This window comes from Lepisma saccharinum, chromosome 16 (genome assembly GCF_977018435.1).
Source record: "Lepisma saccharinum chromosome 16, izLepSacc3.1, whole genome shotgun sequence".
NCBI lineage: Eukaryota > Metazoa > Arthropoda > Insecta > Zygentoma > Lepismatidae > Lepisma > Lepisma saccharinum.
In genome coordinates, this window is record NC_139244.1 from 6523509 (window position 1) to 6548281 (window position 24773).

General features: G+C 39.4%; 2 protein-coding genes and 1 non-coding gene across 3 annotated transcripts in view; 1 reads left to right on the forward strand and 2 right to left on the reverse strand.

Annotated features, from left to right (window-relative positions):
* The window catches only part of LOC146000218 (ATP-binding cassette sub-family G member 1-like), a 105387-nt gene extending 83845 nt beyond the window's left edge, over positions 1–21542 (forward strand). The window contains exons 10-11 of the mRNA XM_083137616.1: positions 15896–16051; positions 20614–21542. Of these exons, the coding sequence (XP_082993742.1) occupies positions 15896–16051; positions 20614–21012 (555 nt within the window). The 3' untranslated portion in view covers positions 21013–21542. The remainder of the gene's footprint in view (positions 1–15895; positions 16052–20613) is intronic.
* Positions 1–24773, reverse strand: part of LOC146000147 (putative glutamate receptor) — a 342647-nt gene that overhangs the window by 316522 nt on the left and 1352 nt on the right. The window lies entirely within an intron of this gene.
* TRNAG-UCC (transfer RNA glycine (anticodon UCC)) lies at positions 17194–17265 on the reverse strand. Its single transcript has one exon. It is a non-coding gene; the product is annotated as a tRNA-Gly (tRNA).

Below are 24773 nucleotides of genomic sequence, written 5' to 3' on the forward strand. Positions count from 1 at the left end.
CAATGGTCAGATTCAACTGAAATTAAAGACAGCCCAGCAGCAGATTATCATCGACGAGATCCCCAAAGCAGAATTTGATAGGAGATAAATTAAGCCCGATATTAAAGGTTAAACAGCTAGACTGGATAACAATAGCTACAGACTCCCTGGCACTGTCTTCGGAACGAACGTGCAGGTTACAATAGGCCCGATCTTTGGCTAATCTCTACTCGAGGTGCTGCTCGAGAAGGGTCAAAGAACTCCAAATATACGGGCGAAGATAGCAGAACAAGAGGCTACGACTTGATGACAATTTAGCAACGCTTGGACAGAGAGGGTACCGTAACAGACCTTTTGAATAACAAATAAATAGACGGGCAGAGAAGCGGAAGACACAGTTTTACTCGGGTTTTCTTCGACGCGCTATCAACCAGTTTTAATCAGATTTTTCTTCGGCGTGTTATCCTACACAATCTTCCGCGAACCACCCGCTTAAAGTATTTGTGTGTCGCACCGTTCCGGGTTGTGTTATTTCGCACGTGTCGGTGTACTATCGATATGGAGTAGAGACAGAGAAAGGTCCTGCTGGGGGGCGTCCGACCCAGTTACCAATCCTTGAAGATGCGGAGATCCTAATCCTATCTTATCGCCCGGAAGCCATCTATTGACCACGCCGCAAACATCCACGACTTCACCACGAGGACTTCAGTCAGAGCCGACAAAGGTAAGCCGGAATGGACGTGAAAATGGATAAGCTTCGTTCGCCCCGTCGTGACATCCAATGAACTCGCTAAATTACATTAAAAATCTCGAACAGACATTGCTTATTACGGTGATTAAATTGCATCAACTATCATTTTAACATGTAAAACCGTACAGCGTTCAATTATCCATTCATCCAAAGTATTTAACATTCAGAGTGTACGACGCTATAAATTGTCAATATAATTATATATCAGTGATCCTTGTTAACCTCGAAATTAACAATATATAGATTAACATTCATTCAACAACAACGACTTAAAAGGAGTAGTGTTTTGTTGTACAGGTAAAGCTCCGACCGGAACATGTTTTTCCGTAAATGCAAAAGTAAAGTGTCAAATTAAGAACAGTTTAAATTAATGTAGCTAACTTTAAACATGCCGCCGAACTATTATTGTATTAATAACTCATGTCTATTGGATTGCCGAGAAATGAATGCGAGTGTGACTGTGAGAATGAAAGGGGCAATGATGTAATGTTTATGCATGTGCTCTTTTATAGAAATTACAGTGTATATATATATAGAACTAACCCTGTGGTGTGATTTGTTCTACCCTATGTAATCTCTTGAGCTCCAACTGATGGCACTTACCCTGAGACAAAAGGTAAATAGGTTCTTAATGATTGCCTTTTGTTTATTTGTTTAATTGTTTTTGTGGGTTTGACATTACTATTGTAATGTAGATCCAGACTGACGTCAGGCACGTTAAATAAGTAGCCGTAGCCGAGGCGTACAGTTAAAAGATGGCGCCCGAACAAGCGACAAGTAGGCTAGTATATTCGATGAGTAATTCCGAACATGTGACATGTATATTCGACGAGTAATTCCGAACATGTGACATGTAGGTTCGACGAGTAATCCCGAACAAGGTGACAAGTAGGTTCGACGAGTAATTCCGAACATGTGACATGTATATTCGACGAGTAATTCCGAACATTCGACGTGTAGGTCCGAGTAGGCCCGAATATGCGATAATTAGGCCCGAGTAGGCCCGAAGTTTAAATAAGTGTCGATAGTTGGAAGGAAGTTATTAATAGTCGCAAAAATGAGTTTATTGTGCCATAATTATTCAGTTATAGAGCTATGTGCCTACATGCCTTCGACAGGAACCAAGAGATTGATAGAGGTAGAAAATCAAATATTAATCACTTATTGCAGTTAAAAAAAAAATACCACGCAGGACGCCTAGAGTATGAAGCGTTTAGTTCTTTGTGTTGCTATAATCAGTAATTTTCTAGTTTAGAGTATTTAAGTGTATTTACGCATAGTTAGCATGTGAATTGAGTATTTAATTGTTTGTGCAATATATATAGTGGGCGTGAAGTAACAATGGTTAAAGTAATTTACATAGCGAGAGATTTTGGATTTTTATGCGGCGATAAGGATAAAGCATCGATCAAGGATGGTAAGGGGGGAGACGTAAAACCCCGTAGGGTCTATTTATGAAAAGGAAAAGAGAAATTTATATCTCGCTGCGAGAACGCATCGAATCCAAGGAAGAAGAGAGAGAGAATAACGACCGAGGAGAAGGGTGATGGAGAGAATAACTCGACAAAGGAAGAAGATTGAAGAAATGGACAATCCAAAGGAAGGAGAGGAAGTGACGTTACTGGAAGGCGACCAGGGAGGAGAAAGCAACCGTGCTCCGGAGAATACCGTTATCCCTGAAAGTGAGCAACCAACGGCAGTGTTACCAACCCAAGGCACCATGGATGTTCAAGCGATAATGACGCTCTTCACTACGATGATGAAGCAACATGAAGAAGGGAAAGAACGTCGAAAAGAGGAGAAAGAAAGGAAGAGAAAATTGGAAGAAGAATAGAAGGAGAAGAGAAAATTGGAAGAAGAAGAGAAGGAGAAGAAGAGAAAAATGGAAGAAGAAGAGAAGGAGAAGAAGAGAAAATTGGAAGAAGAAGAGAAGGAGAAGAAGAGAAAAATGGAAGAAGAAGAGAAGGAGAAGAAGATAAAATTGGAAGAAGAAGAGAAGGAGAAGAAGAGAAAATTGGAAGAAGAAGAGAAGGAAAGGCAAAAAGAATTGCGAAGAAGAGAGAGAGAACAACAACACCGAGAGATGATGGATCAGTTTCTACAAGCATTAAAAAAGAATGATGAGAAAATAGAAAAGGCCCAAGAAGAGTGTGTTGAAAGACATCGTGATAACTCGAAAGACATTGAGAACCTGGAAAAAACAGTGGAAACTGAAGTCAGGCAGATCCATGAACACCTGGCACACCTGGGAGAGAAGATAGAAGAAAAGAAGAATGACGTGGAAAAGAGAATGGAAGAGGAATTCCGAATGGTTGATCGTCGACTTGCAGCGGATTCCAGAATGGTGGAAGAAAGATTTGGACAAATCGAAACAAAGATGACCTCAGAAGAACAGCAATGGAGGAAGATAAAAAACATGACGCAAGACTTACGCCAAGACGTCACGCGAATCAAAGAAACGATGCAGAGAGAGACTTCTTCAATCGTTATTACGTCACCACGAATAAGGAACGAGGAAGACCAGGGAGAAACAACGCCCCTGGCGACATTAGCGCAGCAACCATCTCGATCGGGGAGTCAAGCCACAGGCGATGACGTCATGGAGCAGGATAGCAGTTGCTCGCGAGTCCACTCCGTGGTACAGACCAGTGTAGCCACCTCGGAAATAGGCAGGCGTGCCATCTTCTCGAAGTTTTCACTGGACAACTTTATGATTTTCGACCAAGAGAAGACAGAAACTTTGCCATCTACGTTTCTTCAAGAATTCAAAAGAGATTGCATTTTATATGGGATTCACGAAGAGGATCACCTGAAGCTCATCCAGAAACTTCTTCGCGGTTCCGCACGCATTTGGTTAGACCACCAGGTACCAGCGTTCAAGACCTTTAGCACCTTCGAAAAAGCTTTCATTGAACAATTTCAGTGCAGATCATTGGTAGAGAGGAAGGTTACCCAGTTAAGAAACAAGCGGTACGACGTCAACGGAAAGCTCACATACAAACAGTTTTTCTGGCAGAGGGTGAATGAATTCCGTTCGCTTAAGCCCGGAACCGAAGTGATAGAAATCCTCACGGCTATCAGAGCTATGTACCCGAGCTACGTACAGAGACAGCTTACAGGAGATGTGTTAGAAAATTTTGACCGAATGTCGCTTATCCTTGAAGACATGGATTTGCTGAAGGAGAACGAAAAACATCGATGGGAAGATCAATCAAGCAGAAGAGGGAATAATAATTTTGATAGGAAGAGAGTAGAAAATTTTCCACGAGTGCAAAAGGCGACTACACGTAATACATACAATGGACGTCGACAACAATTCAATCGACAAGAACAATCGCAGTACAGTCCTCCAAGACAGCGAGACAGGGATACCAAACGCTCGAATCGAGGAAACTACCGTGGAGGCGGACAGAACACAAACGCAGGTTACCGAGGGCGGGGCGACATACGATTTTCACGCGAGGAGGAAGACAATCGTATGAAAGAAGGCAGAACACAAGCTATTCATTTAGTAAGAACCGCCTACAACAATGAGAAGCAAGAAACTGAAGAACAATGGCCTCAACCATCAACGAGTAGGGGACTCAATCCCAACGCGCCAGATTACCAGTCGAGCCTTTAAACTTGTAAATTATTCCGCATACTAGTGTAAATAATTTAACACAATTATGATATTATTATTATTATTAATATTCAAAAAACTGAGAACTTATATATATATATATATATATATATACATATACATATCAATATCTGAGTATATATCATGTTATGTTAATGCCAACATTAATAACGTATTATTTATATTCTTATTACCCAGAATAGATATTATTTAGTAAAGAAACATGTATTTTAAAAGGTTTGAATTGATGATAAGAAATATTTTATGTATTAACTCAATAATTCTGAACTATATCTCAAAGAGTGAATTTTCATCATAACTTAGAGTGTGAATGTAGTAAGTTTACATATGTATATGCATACATAATAGGATAATTCTCATAAGTGTTAGCAAGGTGTTTGTTTAAATGAGCAATGTTACAGAGTCAAGAACTGCAAATGAATGTTGAGTAATCCTGCAATTTTATGTTTGGTTAATATTAAATGTAATGATGTAAAATTAATTGAAAAGTGCAATTTAGTCTATAGAGAAAGACAACTATATATTCCAGGGTTCGAGTCCCTATTCGAGCGCCTATGTGTAACAATTAGGCAAGATTTAACGTTAATTATTAATTGTGTTTTGATGAATTTCTCCTTCGCATATAATCTTAAGCTCAGAAAAAATTCATTTGTAAGGAGAGGGGAATGTTATAACGATAAAATCTTGCTAATTATCAGATAAATCAATTAATCATCGTAATAAGCAATAATATGCATTGGATTGTTGCTGTTCACCGGGACTTGGACGGCAGAGAGCGAAGGACTAGCCTGTTTCCCGAGAGAAGAGGCCGAGCCTCGGGTAAAGAAATATAAAAATACTACTTTGTTACCAATGGTCAGATTCAACTGAAATTAAAGACAGCCCAGCAGCAGATTATCATCGACGAGATCCCCAAAGCAGAATTTGATAGGAGATAAATTAAGCCCGATATTAAAGGTTAAACAGCTAGACTGGATAACAATAGCTACAGACTCCCTGGCACTGTCTTCGGAACGAACGTGCAGGTTACAATAGGCCCGATCTTTGGCTAATCTCTACTCGAGGTGCTGCACGAGAAGGGTCAAAGAACTCCAAATATACGGGCGAAGATAGCAGAACAAGAGGCTACGACTTGATGACAATTTAGCAACGCTTGGACAGAGAGGGTACCGTAACAGACCTTTTGAATAACAAATAAATAGACGGGCAGAGAAGCGGAAGACACAGTTTTACTCGGGTTTTCTTCGACGCGCTATCAACCAGTTTTAATCAGATTTTTCTTCGGCGTGTTATCCTACACAATCTTCCGCGAACCACCCGCTTAAAGTATTTGTGTGTCGCACCGTTCCGGGTTGTGTTATTTCGCACGTGTCGGTGTACTATCGATATGGAGTAGAGACAGAGAAAGGCCCTGCTGGGGGGCGTCCGACCCAGTTACCAATCCTTGAAGATGCGGAGATCCTATCTTATCGCCCGGAAGCCATCTATTGACCACGCCGCAAACATCCACGACTTCACCACGAGGACTTCAGTCAGAGCCGACAAAGGTAAGCCGGAATGGACGTGAAAATGGATAAGCTTCGTTCGCCCCGTCGTGACATCCAATGAACTCGCTAAATTACATTAAAAATCTCGAACAGACATTGCTTATTACGGTGATTAAATTGCATCAACTATCATTTTAACATGTAAAACCGTACAGCGTTCAATTATCCATTCATCCAAAGTATTTAACATTCAGAGTGTACGACGCTATAAATTGTCAATATAATTATATATCAGTGATCCTTGTTAACCTCGAAATTAACAATATATAGATTAACATTCATTCAACAACAACGACTTAAAAGGAGTAGTGTTTTGTTGTACAGGTAAAGCTCCGACCGGAACATGTTTTTCCGTAAATGCAAAAGTAAAGTGTCAAATTAAGAACAGTTTAAATTAATGTAGCTAACTTTAAACATGCCGCCGAACTATTATTGTATTAATAACTCATGTCTATTGGATTGCCGAGAAATGAATGCGAGTGTGACTGTGAGAATGAAAGGGGCAATGATGTAATGTTTATGCATGTGCTCTTTTATAGAAATTACAGTGTATATATATATAGAACTAACCCTGTGGTGTGATTTGTTCTACCCTATGTAATCTCTTGGGCTCCAACTGATGGCACTTACCCTGAGACAAAAGGTAAATAGGTTCTTAATGATTGCCTTTTGTTTATTTGTTTAATTGTTTTTGTGGGTTTGACATTACTATTGTAATGTAGATCCAGACTGACGTCAGGCACGTTAAATAAGTAGCCGTAGCCGAGGCGTACAGTTAAAATTTTAATGCTCAATTATTGGTCATGTTTCGGGAATTGAAGGAATCGAATGACAGCGTAAGGCAAAAGTTGTCTGAGCTTGAAAAATCTCAGAAAGGGCAGTTGTCTGAGCTTGAAAAATCTCAGAAAGAGCAGTTGTCATCTCAGAAAGAGCAGTTGTCAGAGCTTGAGAAATCTCAGAGAGAGCAGTTGTCAGAGCTGGAGAAATCTCAAAGAGAGCAGTTGAAAGAGCAGTTGTCAGAGCTGGAGAAATCTCAGAGAGAGCAATTGTCAGAGCATGATAAATCTCAGAAAGAGCAGTTTGCAGAACTTGAAGACAGAACGGTGAAGTGTATGGAAAATATGAACAACACTGCTAAGGAGTTGGGCAACTCACTCCGGATGGAGATTGGGCAGGTTGCTGAAGCTTGCCAAACAGCAAATGATCAAATAAAGGGACACGTTAAAGTGTTGGATGAAAATTTCCAACAGTTGAATATATCTGGTGAAGCGAATACCAACAGCATTCGTAAGTTAGAAGATAGTGTTGCTGGATTGGGTTTGCAGGTAAACGAGCAGTGGAATGTTATCAGCCAGATTAGGGAAAGTAATAATGAAGGTTTAATTCAACGTGTTGAGATCTGTGAAGCACGATTAAGTGATGTAACAGCTAAACTGCTGATGACTAATACTTCAACAATCCATAAAGCTGCAGGGAACAATGGCAACATTACTGAAATATCACGTAATCCAGAGCATCCTGTATCTTTATCCTTGTCATCTTCCAGTGCTTCAGAAGATGAATCTTTTCCATTGCATATGCCAGGAAAACGCAAATCTACAGGAAATCCTAAATCTAATTTGTCAGCTCCTACTTCACCAGTTAATGTGCGAAATTCTCGATTAAAGAAGCCTCATAAAACTTCACATGTTAGTTATGTTGATCCAGCAAATAATGCTTCACAATCTAGCAATATAGACTCTGATATGTCTGAAGTAAACAAAACTAGATATAATTTGCAAGCAACTTCTGGCAAACGATTTAAACCTAATTATAACACGAAGCACCATAGGCACGCTACTATCATTGATTCTGATACAAATAAACCATCTACTTCTAAGGAACAACCACGAAAGTATCTACGATTGAATGACTTGAATATGTTGCCTAAATTTTCTGGAAATCCAGAGAAATCTAGCCCAAGGAAGTTTATTAAAACCTTAACTTCACATTTGGATTTGCTTCAGATTCCAAACGTTCAGAGATTGGAATTTATTCGGAATTGTTTTCAAGGGCCAGCCGAGGGATGGTACAATACGCACGTGGATTCCTTTATGACATACAAACATTTTGTACATGAGTTTCTGAACAAGTACACTTCATACTCATTGACGCAGGCTCAGTTGTCCGAATTGAGGAACAGAAAGTATGATCAAAATAGCGGTATAAGCATGGAGGCGTTTGCCACTCGTACTTATTCAACATATTACAATTTGGTAGAGCGTCCTAAAGATGCAGAAGTCATAGACATTTTGATTAATCAGTTTCCATCGATTACGGCACAGACGATATTAGGTGCTGGCCTAACGAAGGTTGACGACGTTATTAATTTATTGAAGAGACTGGATTTGATAAAGACCAGATCTGGTAAGAAGTGTGATTTGCCCAGTGATTTTGAAGTGAGAACATCCAGGTTTACTGAGGATTCAAATGTGTCAGATTTCAGAGATAAACAAAAGTACAAAGTTCAGACAGTTAACACACAACCAAGGAACAGCGAGCAAAATCCTAATCAAAGGAATAATAGACAGTTTTCTCGCAACAATAGAGATTTGGTTCTACATCCGGTGGTAGCTCGTATAATAGACGGCAAGATGTGAATGACAATTCTGATCGGCGTCAGGACTTTACATTCAGAAGAAGGAATCAAAATAATTATGGCAATCAACAGTTCTTTAGAAGAAACTTAAATGCAAATAACAGAAGTTATAACAATACCCAATTTCGACGAGACAGTGCGACACCACAGAATGATAAACGTTCTAATACAAGGCAAGGTTATCTACAAACGAGGTCCAATTCAGATCCTAATGTGGCTTGTTTTCCTAATTCACCGAAAAATAGTACAGTTTTCGACAGTAATGTAAATTTATGTTCTAATTGTCGTCAGCCCTGTGAACGACCATTCGTTTCCCCTAACAGTAATGTTACTTTAAGTAATGGGCTGAATGAAAATGCAGTGTCATTTGATCCAAGGGAGAGACAATTAAATCAAATTATGTTGTCAGGAATGGAAGCATAATTAAAAACTGCTGTGAATAATCTCAATTAAATTTATAAGTTACTATGTAATGTTTTGTATATGGCATTATGCAAATTATGAATCGTTCCAGTTAAGTATTAAGAAAATTTTGCCCTTGTACACGAAAGGTGATACATTACAGAATGTCTATAGTTTGAAATGTTTTAACTGTTTTGAGGGAAAGAAATGATAGTTATTGACAGCGTTTGAAATATATTTTATTAATAATGTTATTGTAGAAATGAGAGGTGAATTAATTTCACTGTGATCTGTAGAAAGATGTGTGAAGTCAGTCATGATAGTTATGAAATGTGTTACTTTCAGGAGTAATAGTATTTATTAGTAAGCTTGTCGTATGTGTATCTAAATGTTATGCAAGGACCGGGCATGTTCAAGCAAATCAATATTAAGGAAGTTATATATAGGGATCAAATAATAATTGGAGGCAAGGTGTTTATTGGATGTGTAATAATTCAATAATTAATGTACTGAGGAGTCGTGTTATGACTGTACATATTGTATTTTATTTATATTAAGTAGTTTAGCCAACAAGGAGATTGGGTTCCGCAAGGCTACTACTAAGTATTGTTTCACGTATGTGTGAATTATATATGCCTCATAATTTGACCCATAATTTTTATGTCTTGACAAAACTCCTTGTGATCTGCACATTTTAGATAACATACAGGGTGATCATAAAATGTTTGATCCCTCGAGTAGTTTTCTATACAGAGTGGGGGGACTATGTGACTGTCTTCTACATTCACAAATAACCAATATTTACTTTATTTCGATTGCGTACAAGTTTATAAAATTAACAGGGAACTATTGAGCTTAAGAACGCTGTATCATTGTCGATATTTGTTTTAAGTTGTTGATTCCGATTCGTTTTTGTTATATATGTAAGAAGATTGAATTAAAAATGTCTTGTGTTAAAAATCGAAAAATGAGTTTATATCAAATGTTATAAAGTGAAATAATATTTTGGAAGTTGAGTTGTGTTGCTTAAATCTTGCAATGTAAGTATAATAACATTATGAAACCCAGTTGAGCGCTGAGGACTTGCAATTTAATTCTAAAATTGTGTTAGTCTGCTCATCCTTCGCGTACAATATATATTCAGTGTGAAGTATCGTTGCAAGGAGCGCTCCGGAGCGACTTCGAAGCGTCAGTTCTACTCCGCTCCTCGCTCCGGAGCGGAGCGTGGTACGACAGCACTCCGATCCGGAGCGGAGTGGTTCGACTTCTTGAGAGACACGCTCCGCTCCGGAGCGGAGTGGTTCGACTTTTTGAGTCGCACGCTCCGATCCGGAGCGGAGCGTGATATAATTGCACTCCGCTCCGGAGCGGAGTGGTTCAGCTTATTGAGACGTACGCTCCGATCCGGAGAGGAGCGTGATACAACAGCACTCCGCTCCGGAGCGGAGTGGTTGGGCTTTCTGAGACACACGCTCCGATCCGGAGCGGAGCGTGATACAGCAGTACTCCGCTACGGAGCGGAGTGGTTCACATTTTTTAGACGCACGCTCCGATCCGATCCGGAGCGGAGCGTGAGACAACAGCACTCCGCTCCGGAGCGTGGTGCTTTTGACAGCACGCTCCGATGCGGTTAGGAGTTGTTTTTTTTTTTTACACGAATGCTGTAATGCAACTATGAATAATGGGAATGTGCATATTAAAGCCGACTTCCGTGACGGAGTGGTTATTGTGGAACCACATGGAAAAGAGCCTGCAGTCCTGATTCCACGTACTCTAGTTGTTTGTCTGTATAATCGCCCCCGCTAGGAGGGGAGGGACAGTGTGGATCATGCTTTCTTATGGCCCTAGTCGAACGGGTGAAGGGGGAGGTGCGCGGGGACTTTTGGCCGAAGCTTTTTTGTTTGTGGTCGCTCTACAGCACAGCACCCTATGACGTCAGGGATCCGTGGGGTGGTTCAAATCCCGGCATGGGATTGTACAGGGTCAACGAAGTTAGTAATAAGTTTGTTTTATACACTTGTATGTTGAATTGTATCTTCTGCAAATATGCTGTATAAAGAAACAAACTGCCGGAGTACTAAGTGAGGCGAGTGTACAATCTTTGTGTGTATCGTTCATCAATTTAATCATAACATCGATCATCCCCATCTTCGCGATTAGCCAAAAGCGACAAAGAAGAGAAGTAAAATGAACTAAATCAATCAATCAATCGTGCACATTAAACATTGGTAAAACAATACAAGAATGTTGTTTTGGCTCAATAGAGAGAGAGAGAGAGAGAGAGAGAGAGAGAGCTATAGTACGTAAATTGTTCATTTGATGTAAGTTGAAATATGAATTACGTAAATAGTATTTCTGTATTGAGATGTACTATTTTGTATTGTGACTCGTAGATATAAGAGTTTGAATGTTATGTGTTGAATGGGTTACGAATAATTTCAAGCAATCAGTTTTTCTGCTTTGCGGATTTGTCCGACCCACCTCCCCCATACAACAGACAGCTTCGTTTTGTGTCGTATTCCGTGTTCCTTGCAGGTGACTGACGTCAGTGCAACCCGCTAGCCGCTAGCGCATTGGTCTTGTGCTCGTTTTAAGAGGGGAGGAGGGTGAAACTGGTACATAGCTTGTTTGTGTGTGGTTTCGGGGTTGAGAACTTCGTTGGTTGCGCTGTACGTTGCGTTCGACTTATCCGTACATGGTAGAGACATCGCCTTTGCCAGACATATCCAGTGTTGCCAGTTGTATTAGAATTATGCTACACTAATTCTGGCTAGATTGTTCTCTTTTAAAAGTATTACTTTCACGTGTTGTTCTTCTCTTCACTGTCATAAAAAGAAGCCTTTAAAAGCTGTGTTCTCTTGTATCATTACATGCATATTATGTGTGCTTGTCAACGGTGATGTATGGACATTTAATGAAATTTTTAACGCCGCTGATACATGGACGTCTTCAGGATTTTTTCCAGGAAGGGACAAGCAAGATATTTGTCCAAGGGAGGGGGCAGAATGAGGCAGAATTTTCCCAAAATAGTATTACTCCCTTTAAAAAAATTCTACAGTTTGAAGTTATCATGTTCCTACAATGCCCATGCAATAATTAACATATATTACTGTGACTGAAATGAAATTATATGCGTGAAATATGTACTTTTTGATTGACTTATATTTCCGGATGGCGTGGCCCCCTCCCTTCCGGACGTCCATGCGTATGGAGAAATCATTCCAACCAGTCTCCGTTAATGGAATTATAAGGTGACTAGATTTGTTAAATCAATATACAAGAACAACAAAGAAAAATCCGTAATTGTTAAGTCTATGCATCATAAGCCACGAGAATCATGGAAGATCTATACTGTAATAATGAATTCAAGGAAACCATGCCGAGTTTTTATTTATAGTCTACCTGTTCAAGTAGGAATGGAAAGGTGCACAAAAAGAATTGCAAAAATGTATGTAAAAGAAAACCAAGTATTTCGATCAAGTTATTTCTATAATTGAAATCAACAATGACCAGTTGTCCTTTCAACTAAGTATAAGTTTCAATTTGTCTTTTCCGGACTGTTACCTTTGCCTTGCCTTTAATCGTATATTTATCATGCTCCGTAATTTTAAACAAATCCTAGATAAGTCGGTAAAAAAATAGGACACTGAAACTATGGAAAAGAAATATACTGTGATAGAGAAACAAACACAAAGGAAACACCAATGACATTAACGCGGGTCAAACCAACACCATTTGTCGTTGAGAGCTGAACTCACATCCACGAACTCGCAGAAATATTCCCATGGAATTCGTTATTCGTCTGATATTGTATACCCAATGATGCTTTCTGTTATGTAATAGACACTTATGTAGTGAATACATTATTAGGACTTTGCCAGATTTCAGAAAACACACACACACACACACATACACACGTAAAAGATATGAGTAAGATATTGTTCTTTTGGAAATGAATTTCCAAGTTGTATTTTTATGCTCTTGTGAATAGATGTAAAGGAAAGTGAAGTATCTTATTGTTAAACAGAATTACAAATTTATATTTGCTTAAGGATTAATTTATCACAATATACATTGCAATTATACATTCAACATACGTTGAAACAATGCCTTTTGTTATGGACTTTTGGTGGATTTAAGACTCAACAATACGCTATCGAGAATAGACCTACAGTTTAAATCCTACCTAAAGTGGGATTCGAGCCACTATGTCCCTCCACCGGGTATCGATCCCAGTGCCCCTTTATTACAAGCCGACGTTGTTACCACTATGTTATCGGGGCACAGCGCACTACTTTTTTGTTTTTTTTTTTCAGTACACATTTATCAATTCTCTCATTATCGTCGTCGCGATTAGCCAAAATTCAAAGCTAAGTAACAAAAATCAAATCAAATGCCATCAGTGAGGAAGCAGCCCTGTTTTTCAAAATGAAACCATAAAATTCAGGACATGCCCCTATCCAAGTAGATAATATTACATTTTGTGTTTATCACGGTTATTAAGGTTTATACATCTTGTTTCGATTTATCTGCTGACTACACATTGTTCATTACTGAAAACTTGCTTTCAGTTTGCTCTGTACAACGTACTCAATACAAAAAATATTAATTTTACACGTATACGTTTTCTGGCTTTCTACACTCAGAAAGTTAAATATAGCAACATCCCATTCGTCGTTTTTCCAAAATGTTTGCAATTTTCTTATAACCACCATGCCTATTTCCAGGTTACTGCTCACAAACTTGAAATGTTAGATATGGCAACCAGACGTTTTGTAATTTTTGCAGTAGTATACGTATGTAACCATTAAATACCTATTTCAACTTCCTGCCTTTAAAATTGGGAAAAAGAATCGATATGACAACCCTGTATTTCATACTATTTAAATTCCCCTGTTCGGCTGTATACAAACAGCATTCCGATTTTCGACTTTATACCTTCATAAAATTAAACCAAATCTGGCAACTTGCATTTTTGGTTAAGCCGGTTTTCAACTTTCTAGTGTCAGGATTTTTATAAAGTTAGATATGAAAACTCTGTATTTCAAATTAAAACGTTTCCTAATTGGCCGTGTTTACGGTAACATTAATAAGCATGATTCCGATTTTCAACTTCATACATTCAAAAATCGAAAAGTTAAAAATAGCAACCTGAATTTCCAATTACTTTCAACTTTTCCCTTTCGCCACATTCAAAGTATCATACATAACCAGCGTAAAAGAAAGTTAGATATGGCAATCGTGCACCAGCGAGTTTTGCATGAACACCTGTCTGCCTTTTATCTTCCTCCGTACAAGTTGCTTCGCCTTTCCTCTGCGTGCTCCTGGCCTTTAGAAGGTCGAATGGATTCTCTGCAGTAGTTCCGCCAGTGTTACTCGAACCAATATTCCGGAATAACTCACTTCTCCCGCGGCGTGAACTGTAACGTCGGGCCGATATGCCGAAGTGCTTAGCCCGAACCAGAAGTTGAACCGAAATGAGTTTCAGTCGCGATCACTGGTGGCGGGAAATGAGAGAGTGGTTCCATTCTCTCAACTTATAAAACCACAGGTGGCACACCTGCTATTGCAATATATTGTCCCCAGAAGTAGTAGTAGAGTAGTAAAAGTGATAATGAAAATGTAATAATAATAATAATAATATCGCTCTCTTCCAGTGAAGATCGAAGCTTCCCCTTGCCTCCTCCACACACCTGGCCCTCCAGGTTTGCCACACTTCTTCTACGCTTCACAGTTGACACATTTCGCATTGTACGTATGTAGTTGATTGTGCCTTCCCTGGTGTATTGTGTAAGGATTATTCCTTGCTTATTGGCAACACTGTAGGTGAGTGACGTAATCTTGTCTGGTCTGTTTCCGTGGCGTTAGCTTTAGTAATAATCAGTTTTATAACAACAATAACGGGCGATTTTCAAATGCCGAACAAATTCCACAAACAAAATTACTACTGTACTCGGAACCTTTGATCGTTAGTTTTCTGTATACACTCGTATTATCCAACCTCGGAGCGCTCCGGAGTCACTCCGGAGCGGAGTGGGCAACTTCTCAGAATATCGCTCCTCGCTCCGGAGCGGAGCGAGAAATTTTCCTGATTCCCGCTGCTCCGCTCCGGAGCGGAGCGAACCATTTCTTAGAATCTCGCTCCTCGCTCCGGAGCGTGGGCAACAGCTGGAGCGTTGATCCGCTCCGCTCCGAAACCCTGCTTGAAAGTATTTTTCCAAGTTTTTCACTTAGCAACATTGTTATAGTTATTAACAGTATGCAAACTGGAAATTCACAGAAGCCATATCAATAAGAAAATATTATACAATAACATGTTCTACTCCAGCCTATAAAATATCACTATAGCGCTCACGTTTAAATGCAATCATTAACATACGCATTTCATATATTTTAAAAATGCCTTCGTTATTATAACATACCTCTTTTATGCCAATTATGAGTGTATGATCATCATCATAATCATCAGTATTTCATCATTAATGGCCTTTTCTTTTTGTTGATTGATTGAGTTGGTGTTTTAAGTCCACTTTATGCACAGTAAGGCTAATCGGGACTTGACCAGTTTAAAGTGGGATCCCAACCACTATGTACCTCCAGCGGGTATCGAACCCGGGACCGCTTGCTTTTATTTTTGTGTGTGGAAGTTGAATGATTTTTGTTCATACACGAGTATTAGATGGAAACCTATCCCACAGTTAAAGGAAACATGGCTTACGGTTCAGGAAACTTAGCGTGTACCTTCCGAAAATTTTTAGATTACAGCAAAGGGAATCGCTCCTAAGTTCCTTGTCTACATCGTTTCCCAGTATACATTCGGGGTGAAGTTTTTCGAAGGGCATGTTGCAATTTTAAGAAAGCTTAAAGCAGAGTCACTATTTATGAATGAATTTTGAAGTAAATGAATTTAACATAGAACGGAATTGTCTTTTCAGATTCTGTGCCCCACTCTGTTCATCGTCGCAGTCTACTTCCTGACCGACCAGCCACCAGAAACGACGAGGTTCTTCATGGTGTGGGCTCTCTGCACGCTTCAGGTCGAAATCGGCCAGAACACCGGCCTCCTGTTCGGAGCAGCTTTAGGCCTTTCTGTAAGTCACGCTGTCAAAAAATAAGTTCTCGGTTAAGCATGGTGCGCACAGATACAGCTCCCCGACGAGCTTTGTGATCAAGAGATTCTGTGTTCGATTACCGGCTGGAGCCCCCAAAATTTCCTCTCGGCACAGCGTCATGGGAACGACTTAGGTTCAACCGCAAGGAATTATGAAAATTGATCCTTCTTCACTTGTACAAAGATAAAATAATTTTGAATACTTATTGCAAAATATTAAGGTTGGTGAGCCAAAGGTGGCGAAAATGATATTAGTATTTAACACAGCTAACAAATGGCACTACATTAATGTACCCGCCCCCCTTAGGTGCACTATGGCGTCGTAGGGACTGTGCTAACCACTCCTACCACTCCTCCACGGAGGTCGGCTATTCGTCAATTAAAAGTTTGACAGCAACAATTTTCTCTAATAAGATGTAGAAACGTGAACGAACATGAATAAATATGTTTTCTTGACCACAAGCATCATTTTCTAAGCCAACTATAAGCCATGGGCCACCTTTGGGACCCATGGGACACCTCGGGAACAGATGTAACGGTTTTGTAATTCTCTCATTTAAAAAAAAAGTTGCAAGCAACGTTACAAAATATCCACTTGGTAAACGTTGTTAATTAGTTATAGGAGTGATTCCTTTAATTTCAGAAATCTAAAGTTCAAATCACAAACCCTGAGACCTTCTGTAAACAAAACCACCTGCATGCAGAAAGCATTGCAAACTCATAGAAGTAAAATAATCCACACGAAAATCCAGCGTTATTACAGGATTCATTACGTAAGGTAAAACAATGGCCAATTTGTAAAAAAAAAAAGGTAAAGTGCTCCCCTGTGCATAGCACCACGCCATGAAGGCGTATAGGGGGTGTGGGGGTAACGCCCCACACTTTCTTGATCCGGTCGTGAGTGGGGGTGATGTGATCAGCATCACGCCCCTGACCGCCTTTACCCCCCAGGGTTTCCCCCAGGTACCCATGTTATTCGACGCTGGGTGGGCGCCGGGGCCGCTTCCAACGTTAGAAAAGTTCCCGGATTTGAACCGGCCGGGGATCGAACCCGGGACCTTTAGCATGGTAGTCAGACGCGTTACCGACTGAGCCACTGCGGCCACTCAATAAATTAAATCTTGCAACGGCCGGGAATCGAACCCGGATCAACTGCTTGGAAGGCAACTATGCTAACCATTACACCACCATCGCAATAAGCAATAATGGCCAATTTGTAGTATGGGATACGCTGCCGCAAATGACGTCTCACATTAAACCCAATGCTCTTTCTTTTTTTACTTATTGCTTCACCTTTATGGTTAACTCTTTGCACCAGTAATCATTTCCCATAAATTTGGCTTCTATCTTGCATGCGAATTGAATATATTTTACTTGCATTTTTTTTTAGACAAAATGATATAACATGGTAATGTATATTTCTAAGGTTTGATATAGATAGTAGTGTATTTGAAATGTGTTTGTAGATTTTATGTAAATTGTATCTTATATAAATAAAATAATATGATGGGCATAAACAGCCATATGCAATGCTGTAAGTCCAATAAATATATTGATGATGATGATCAAAACAAGACAAACAACGTTCGTAAATTTATTGCGGTTGGAAACTTTGACAAACATCCTAATAACGATTTTTGTTCCGCCAAATATAGTGCACTTCGTAAAATAACTTGGTGACATGGCAAGGCAAGATAAGTGTGAACATTTTGTAGTAATATGCATTGTAACTTTCAATGAGCTTAGAGATTTGTGTACATAATGATATTTTATAACATTGGTTATTTTCTAAAAATAATCATGTGAACAGCAAGGAAGTAGTGCCACTTTCAACATGCCGAGTTCTATGCGTGCTGGAAGGTCTCCGTGTTCTCCGAGCTTGTTTTCAAAACACCAGCAAGGACAGCCTTTGAAAAGGGGCGAGAAACAGATTCTACTCAATATTTACGTAACGTTCTGTCAGTGGTATCCTGAGAAACCAGTAAATGAAGTGGTTAAGTTTGTATCCCAGTGCAGTGGTGTGTCAGTGTCTGCAGTTTTAAGGGTTATGAAAGAGAGAATGACCGGGAGAGTAACAATGTATGCGGCTGCATATTCGTCTGATGTTTTGAGAGCGGGTTCTCACATTCAGAGGCTCTTATATAAAATGAATAGGTGCGGCGAACTATGAGTGTAACAGCAGATGATTGCGGTCATGAATCAGCTGACGCGGAGTGATACATCGAATCGGTGAGACCGTTTGTTTACAGAAGGTCTCAGGGTTGGTGATTTACACTTTATCTCTCATTAGAAATTTGTAAATTACCCTAGAAGCTTAACTAGGGCCTCCTTTGGTTCACCTACCTTATTAAATAAGAATTATGTGGCAACTTATTTTTAATACAGCCTACAAGGTTTCAACACACAGCTAAATTTCATACTTCACCTTTCATCATTAACGAAAACATCTTAAAAATTCATTATTGCAAAAACATTATTTGCTAGTTTAAAGAGCATAATAATGTACAAGGTAGTTATTGTTGAAGAATTCAGTTCTTAAATTGGGATTCGTCATAGTTCCTAAATTAGGATGTTCTGAGTTGGGAACATTCCATGTGGAAATATCTAACTAACTAACTCTCTAGCCTTCGTAAACCCGAAGGTTCATGGCTGCAGCAACACAGGCCTTCCATATGTCCCTATCTTGAGCAAGATCTATATACTCTTTTCCATCCCTACAGATTTCCTTTAGGTCCATCTCAACGTTATCCCTCCATCTTCGTCTTGGCCTTCCTACAGGTCTCTTACCATCAGGTTTCCAAATAAGAATCCTGTGAACTCCTCATTCCTCTCCCATTCGTGCCACATGGCCTGCCCACCTAAGTCTTCTTGCTTTAATCATTCTAATGATATCTGGACATTAATACAAATTATGTAGTTCTAAAGAATGTAATCTTCTCCACACACCTGTCTCTTAATCCCTTTTAGGTCCAAATATTTTCCTAAGAATTTTATTTTCAAATACTCTCAATTTATGTTCCTCTTTCAATGTAAGGGACCAAGTTTCGCATCCATATAATAATACAGGCAAAATTAATGTTTTGTATATTTTAACTTTTAGTTTCTTAGATATTAAACGAGAAGACAAAAGTTTATGAAGAGAGAAGTAACATGCATTTCCTGAATTAAGCCTGCTTTTTATTTCATCTTTAATATCATTTTCAATTGTTAGTATTTATCCTAAGTACTTGAATTTGGAAACTGGTTCAAACGAGTTGTTATCAATAATTAGATTTTAATTATTACCTAACACTTGGTTTCGGCCTGTAAGCATATATTTAGTTTTCTCTTCGCTAACTTCCAAACTTACCTCTTTAGCTGCTTTGAAAAATATTTTAGCATTATTCTTAATTCTATTAAGTCTACATCATCTGCATATGCTAACAGCTGAGTCACACCATTTAATTTTAGTCCTTCGATAGTTTATTTTACCTTCCTAACAGCATATTCTACGGCAAAGTTAAAGAGCAATGGAGATAATGCATCTCCTTGTTTTCCTAAACACAGTAACAATTATGGATTCTTTCCACTGTTGAGGGATTTCTTCTTTATTCCATATTAAACAAATTAATTTATGAATTTGATATATTAACGAAATTCCACCATATTTAATTAACTCAGCTGGTATTAAATTAATTTCCATGTGGAAATATCAGTTCCTGAATTTGGAACTTTTCGTCATGGTTCCTGAATTGGGACGTCCTGAATCAGGAACCTTCCATGTGGAAATATCAGTTCATGAATTGGAAACTTTTCGCCATGGTTCCTGAATTGGACGTTCTCTGAGTTGGAAACATTTCATGTGGAAATATCAGTTCATGAATTGGGAATTTTTCGTCATGGTTCCTGAATTGGGACGTTCTCTGAGTTGGAAACATTTCATGTGGAAATATCAGTTCATGAATTGGGAATTTTTCGTCATGGTTCCTGAATTGGGACGTTCTCTGAGTTGGAAACATTTCATGTGGAAATACCAGTTCATGAATTAGGAACTTTTCGTCATGGTTCCTGAATTGAGACGTTCTCTGAGTTGGAAACATTTCATGTGGAAATACCAGTTCATGAATTGGGGACTTTTCGTCATGGTTCCTGAATTGGGACGTTGTGAGCTGGAAACATTTCATGTGGAAATATCAGTTCACGAATTGGGAACTTTTCGTCATGGTTCCTGAATTGGGACGTTCTGACTTGGGAACATTTCATGTGGAAATATCAGTTCATGAATTGGGAATTTTTCGTCATGGTTCCTGAATTGGGACGTTCTCTGAGTTGGAAACATTTCATGTGGAAATACCAGTTCATGAATTAGGAACTTTTCGTCATGGTTCCTGAATTGAGACGTTCTCTGAGTTGGAAACATTTCATGTGGAAATACCAGTTCATGAATTGGGGACTTTTCGTCATGGTTCCTGAATTGAGACGTTGTGAGTTGGGGCATCACCGGTGTGAAGGGGCTATAAATTTTAAAACCCAATTTTACATCTTGCTTTTCTTCCATTGCAGGCTGGAATATTTGGAGTGGTGGTCGTGAGCATTCCACAAGTGATTCTGTCCGGCTGCTTCCTGCAACTGAAGGCAATGCCCTATTGCATGCAACTGCTGTCCTACACCAGCTACGTCCGCTACAGCTACCAGGGTGTCCTCATCTCGCTCTACGGCTACGGGAGGGGGAAGATGCACTGCTCGACGGGGTACTGCCATTTCAAGTACCCGTCCAAGCTGCTGGAGGAGTTCGGCGTGGAAGGTACATTCCTGGTGAATTTTGTCTCCCTTCTGGTGATTGACGTCATCTTGAGGGTGTCCATCTTCATCGTGCTACTTTGGAGGACGTACAGGATAAGGCCAGCCATCCGAAGATCCGTGTTATCGCGTTATATATGTTGTGAAAGTTGTGGAAAATAAAATTTCAACCCTTTACTTTTGGTAAAACTTTATGTTCTCCATTATAGTGTGCCGACCTCCATTGCTAGCACAGCGCGCTACGATCACGAGTTCGAATCCTGGCCTGAGTGTTCCTCGTGAGCGTTCCTTCATCAATTTCATATCATCACTCATACTCATCTTTGCGATTAGCCAAAATGGATGAGAAGCGACGTAAAATACCCTAATTCAATCAATCCATTTATGGTGTGGCGAGAGATAGGGAGGGGGTTCAACCAACCAGAAATATAGTATTGACTTTGATTTTCAGTCTACTTTATGCACAGAAAGGCTAATCAGGACTGGACCTTCAGCGTGATCCGAATTATACTATGTACCTCCACCGGGTATCGAACCCGGCGTAACTACCCCGAAATACTTTCCAAATAATTATGACAATAATACTGCATGAAAGAGCAATATTTGCACCACAAAAAAGTTCATTTATATATTACATTGGCGGATTAATCACTTTTCTAGAGGGTGATTATTTTTTCCTAACTGCTGCCACATAGGTTGGTACTTCCTTAAAAAAAAAAACTTTTATTTTTGTTGAAAACTGAATATCAGTTTTGGCTCTAAATTTAAGCCATTTACATTAGAGATGGTGAAAACAAGGTACAGAACATAAAAAGTAGCTTGAAATCCACTGAAAACAATGTGTTTTTTTATCCTAACTTTCTATAATTTTTCTTAGCTGACGTCCAATGGTGTTTTTGTATGTGTAGAGAATAAAACAAACATGTATTTTACATATGGGGTATTATTCTTAAGGCAGTGCTATATTAGTGACGTTACAGAAACTTTAAATGTTAAGAATTCTCAGGTTACTTGAATAATCTATGCACACAGGTTTTCTGGATGTGCGAACAAAAGTGATGGTAAAAAATGTGGATATGAACTTGATATGCACACAGAACTCTTATCCTCAAACGCATGCAAGTGGATGGGAAAGGGTTGCAAGTGGCATTGTACAGTTTTTGTTTTTCAGGTCTCCTTCCATACTTCAATACTCATAATTATCGTAACTGTTTGCAAAGGCAATGGCCGACATTTTTAAACAAAGGCAAGTTTTAGATAAATAAAGCCTATTTTGAACTACCCTTGCATAGGGGTTATAACAACAAAAATATGATTTTTTTAAAAATAAATTGCCAAGCAATCAGTGCTGGACTATTCGGTGCCATAAGTGATACAAGACAAATGTAAATTTGTATTTTCTAGAGCCGAGCCGATAACTAGCCTCTATTGTTTTAAAATCGAATTTTAAAAGTATCGGTGAGAGTATCGGTATCGGCTTAGCCCTAGTATTTTCTGCACCTTTTGGCTTGTGGGGACAATCAAACTTGGAACTTAACATGTGGGGGGAATCAAACTTTGGACTTAACTTGTGGGGGAATCAAACTTTGGACTTAACTTGTGGGGGAATCAAACTTTGGACTTAACTTGTGGGGGAATCAAACTTTGGACTTAACTTGTGGGGTAATCAAACTTTGGACTTAACTTGTGGGGAGAATCAAACTTGAGACTTAACTTGTGGGGAGAATCAAACTTTGGACTTAACTTGTGGGGGGAAACAAACTTGGGACTTAACTTGTGGGGGGAATCAAACTTGGGACTTAACTTGTGGGGGAAATCAAACTTGGGAATTAACGCTTGAGGGGGAGGAGACAGAATCAAACTTGGGGAGTGGTCCCGGGTTCGATACCCAGTGGAGGCACATAGTGGTTCGGATTCCAGTTTAAGTTGTATGTCCAGTCCCGATTAGACTTTCTGTGCATAAAGTGGACTTAAAACAACAATTCAATGAATTAATTCAAACAAACTTGGGACTAACTTTCGGGGGCAGAATCAAACTTGAAACTTTTTGGAGGCAGGACAGGATCGACAAGTTTTCCATCCCGTAAAAAGTCCAGAACTATTTTGCAAAATAACTTGCAGTGACGTGCACTGAGGAGTAGCTAGTCTAGCAGAGATAGATCAATCAATCTCACATCTCGAATTATATTCAAATCACAATATTTATTGTCTTGTTAAAGCCACCACAGCTCATACGCAACACTTTCTTTTCTACGCGCTTCTCGTCCATCGGTGTTCTCCGCGGGCAAAGCTGGCTGGATACCCTAGCTCGCTCTTCTTCCGCCAGACCAGTTTCCAGGTAGAAACGGCCGGCCCAAGGAAAAGGAAGATTTCTCTCTACCTCCCTTGTCCTCTCGGACCCCGCTGCCATGGTTGAAAGCCCAGGCTTTCAGGTCCCCCAGTCTATCTCCTATAGGGCAGATAGGGGATTGGTTTCTCATATTTTTTTTGTAAATCCTCTAAAGAACAAAGGGTAAAATTTTCTGCAGTACTTATGTTCTCTGTATTTACACAACCTTTTACACGTTGTACAATATGTGTGTATGTATGTATGGGAACGTGTTATGTGCAGACAATGTTATGCTTTCTTTCTTTTTTTCTTTTTCAAATATAGAATATATAATGATTAAATTACAAATATGTGCTCAGGCTCTCTCTGACTCTCGTTTTAGTAGTGTTTTATTTAAATATACTACTCTTGGTCTCTAACAGTCATAAATACGGATGTATTTATTTGGGCAAGAGAACGAGTGTTCATATTGTTGTTGGTTTGGTTTATTTTACTTCGCTTTTCTGCCACATTTGGTTATCGCAAAAATGAGGATTGAGTGATGATATGATGAAATTGGTGAAGGGACCTCATATGAACAATCCAGGCCAGGATTCGAACCCGTGATGAGTGCGCATTCTTGTCTTATGTGTTGCAGTGAATAATGAAATAATTTGGAATGAAAAATGTATCTCAGAACTCAAAAAGTCAAATGAATATCATTGAAGAAACTACAAAAAAGTGTGTTGTGTTTCGTTACCTGTCACCAAATCAACCAAGCGTGGGGGAGTGGTTATCACAGAGCGCTACGACACCAGGAGTTCCGGGTTCGAACCCCGACCCGGGCATGGGCGTTCCCTGTGCTCGTCCCTTCATCAATTTCATCGTATCGTCTTCGCAATTAACCAAATGTGACAAAAAAGCGACGCTAAGTAACAAAAATGAAATCAAATCATTGAATGATTGCTCAATTTGGTTTATTTTACTTCGCTTTTCCGCTACCTTTGGTACGACAAAATTGATGAAGGGACACACACAAAGAACACAAATGGCCAATCCGAGATTCGAACCCAGGATCTCAGGCTTAGAGTCAAATCAAATAGTTTTTTATTTTCGAATGTGGGTGGGGTTACGTTTACTTTTTTTTTCTAGTACTCATTCATAATTTTGCAATTTTTTCCTGTTATGGACATTCTTCTTTTTTGTAGGAATACTGGCCCTAAAGGGAGGAGGGGTGTGACCCACACCAACCCCCCCCCCCTTGAGCATGCCACTGACTGCTACCCCAAGTGTCGACGTCACCGCACGTAACTGATACCTTGCATTCCGCAATCATAAAATATACTCTTCAATACTTTCCTACTCAGGTCCCAGGACGTTAAGAAAAGTATCCTTAATTTTTAAATTTAGTAACCTGAAACTTATGATGATTAGATAAAATCGATAAAGGGGCATTTACAAAGGAACATTTTGACAGGACCTTGATTCGACCACTTGGCCAACGAGGCCAAAGAACTAAAGTACGCAAGAAAGTTCATTGTATGGAATTGTCACCCAAATGAAAATTACTTCCTTCAGACATACCAATTTGATGCTTTTAATTATTATTTAATGT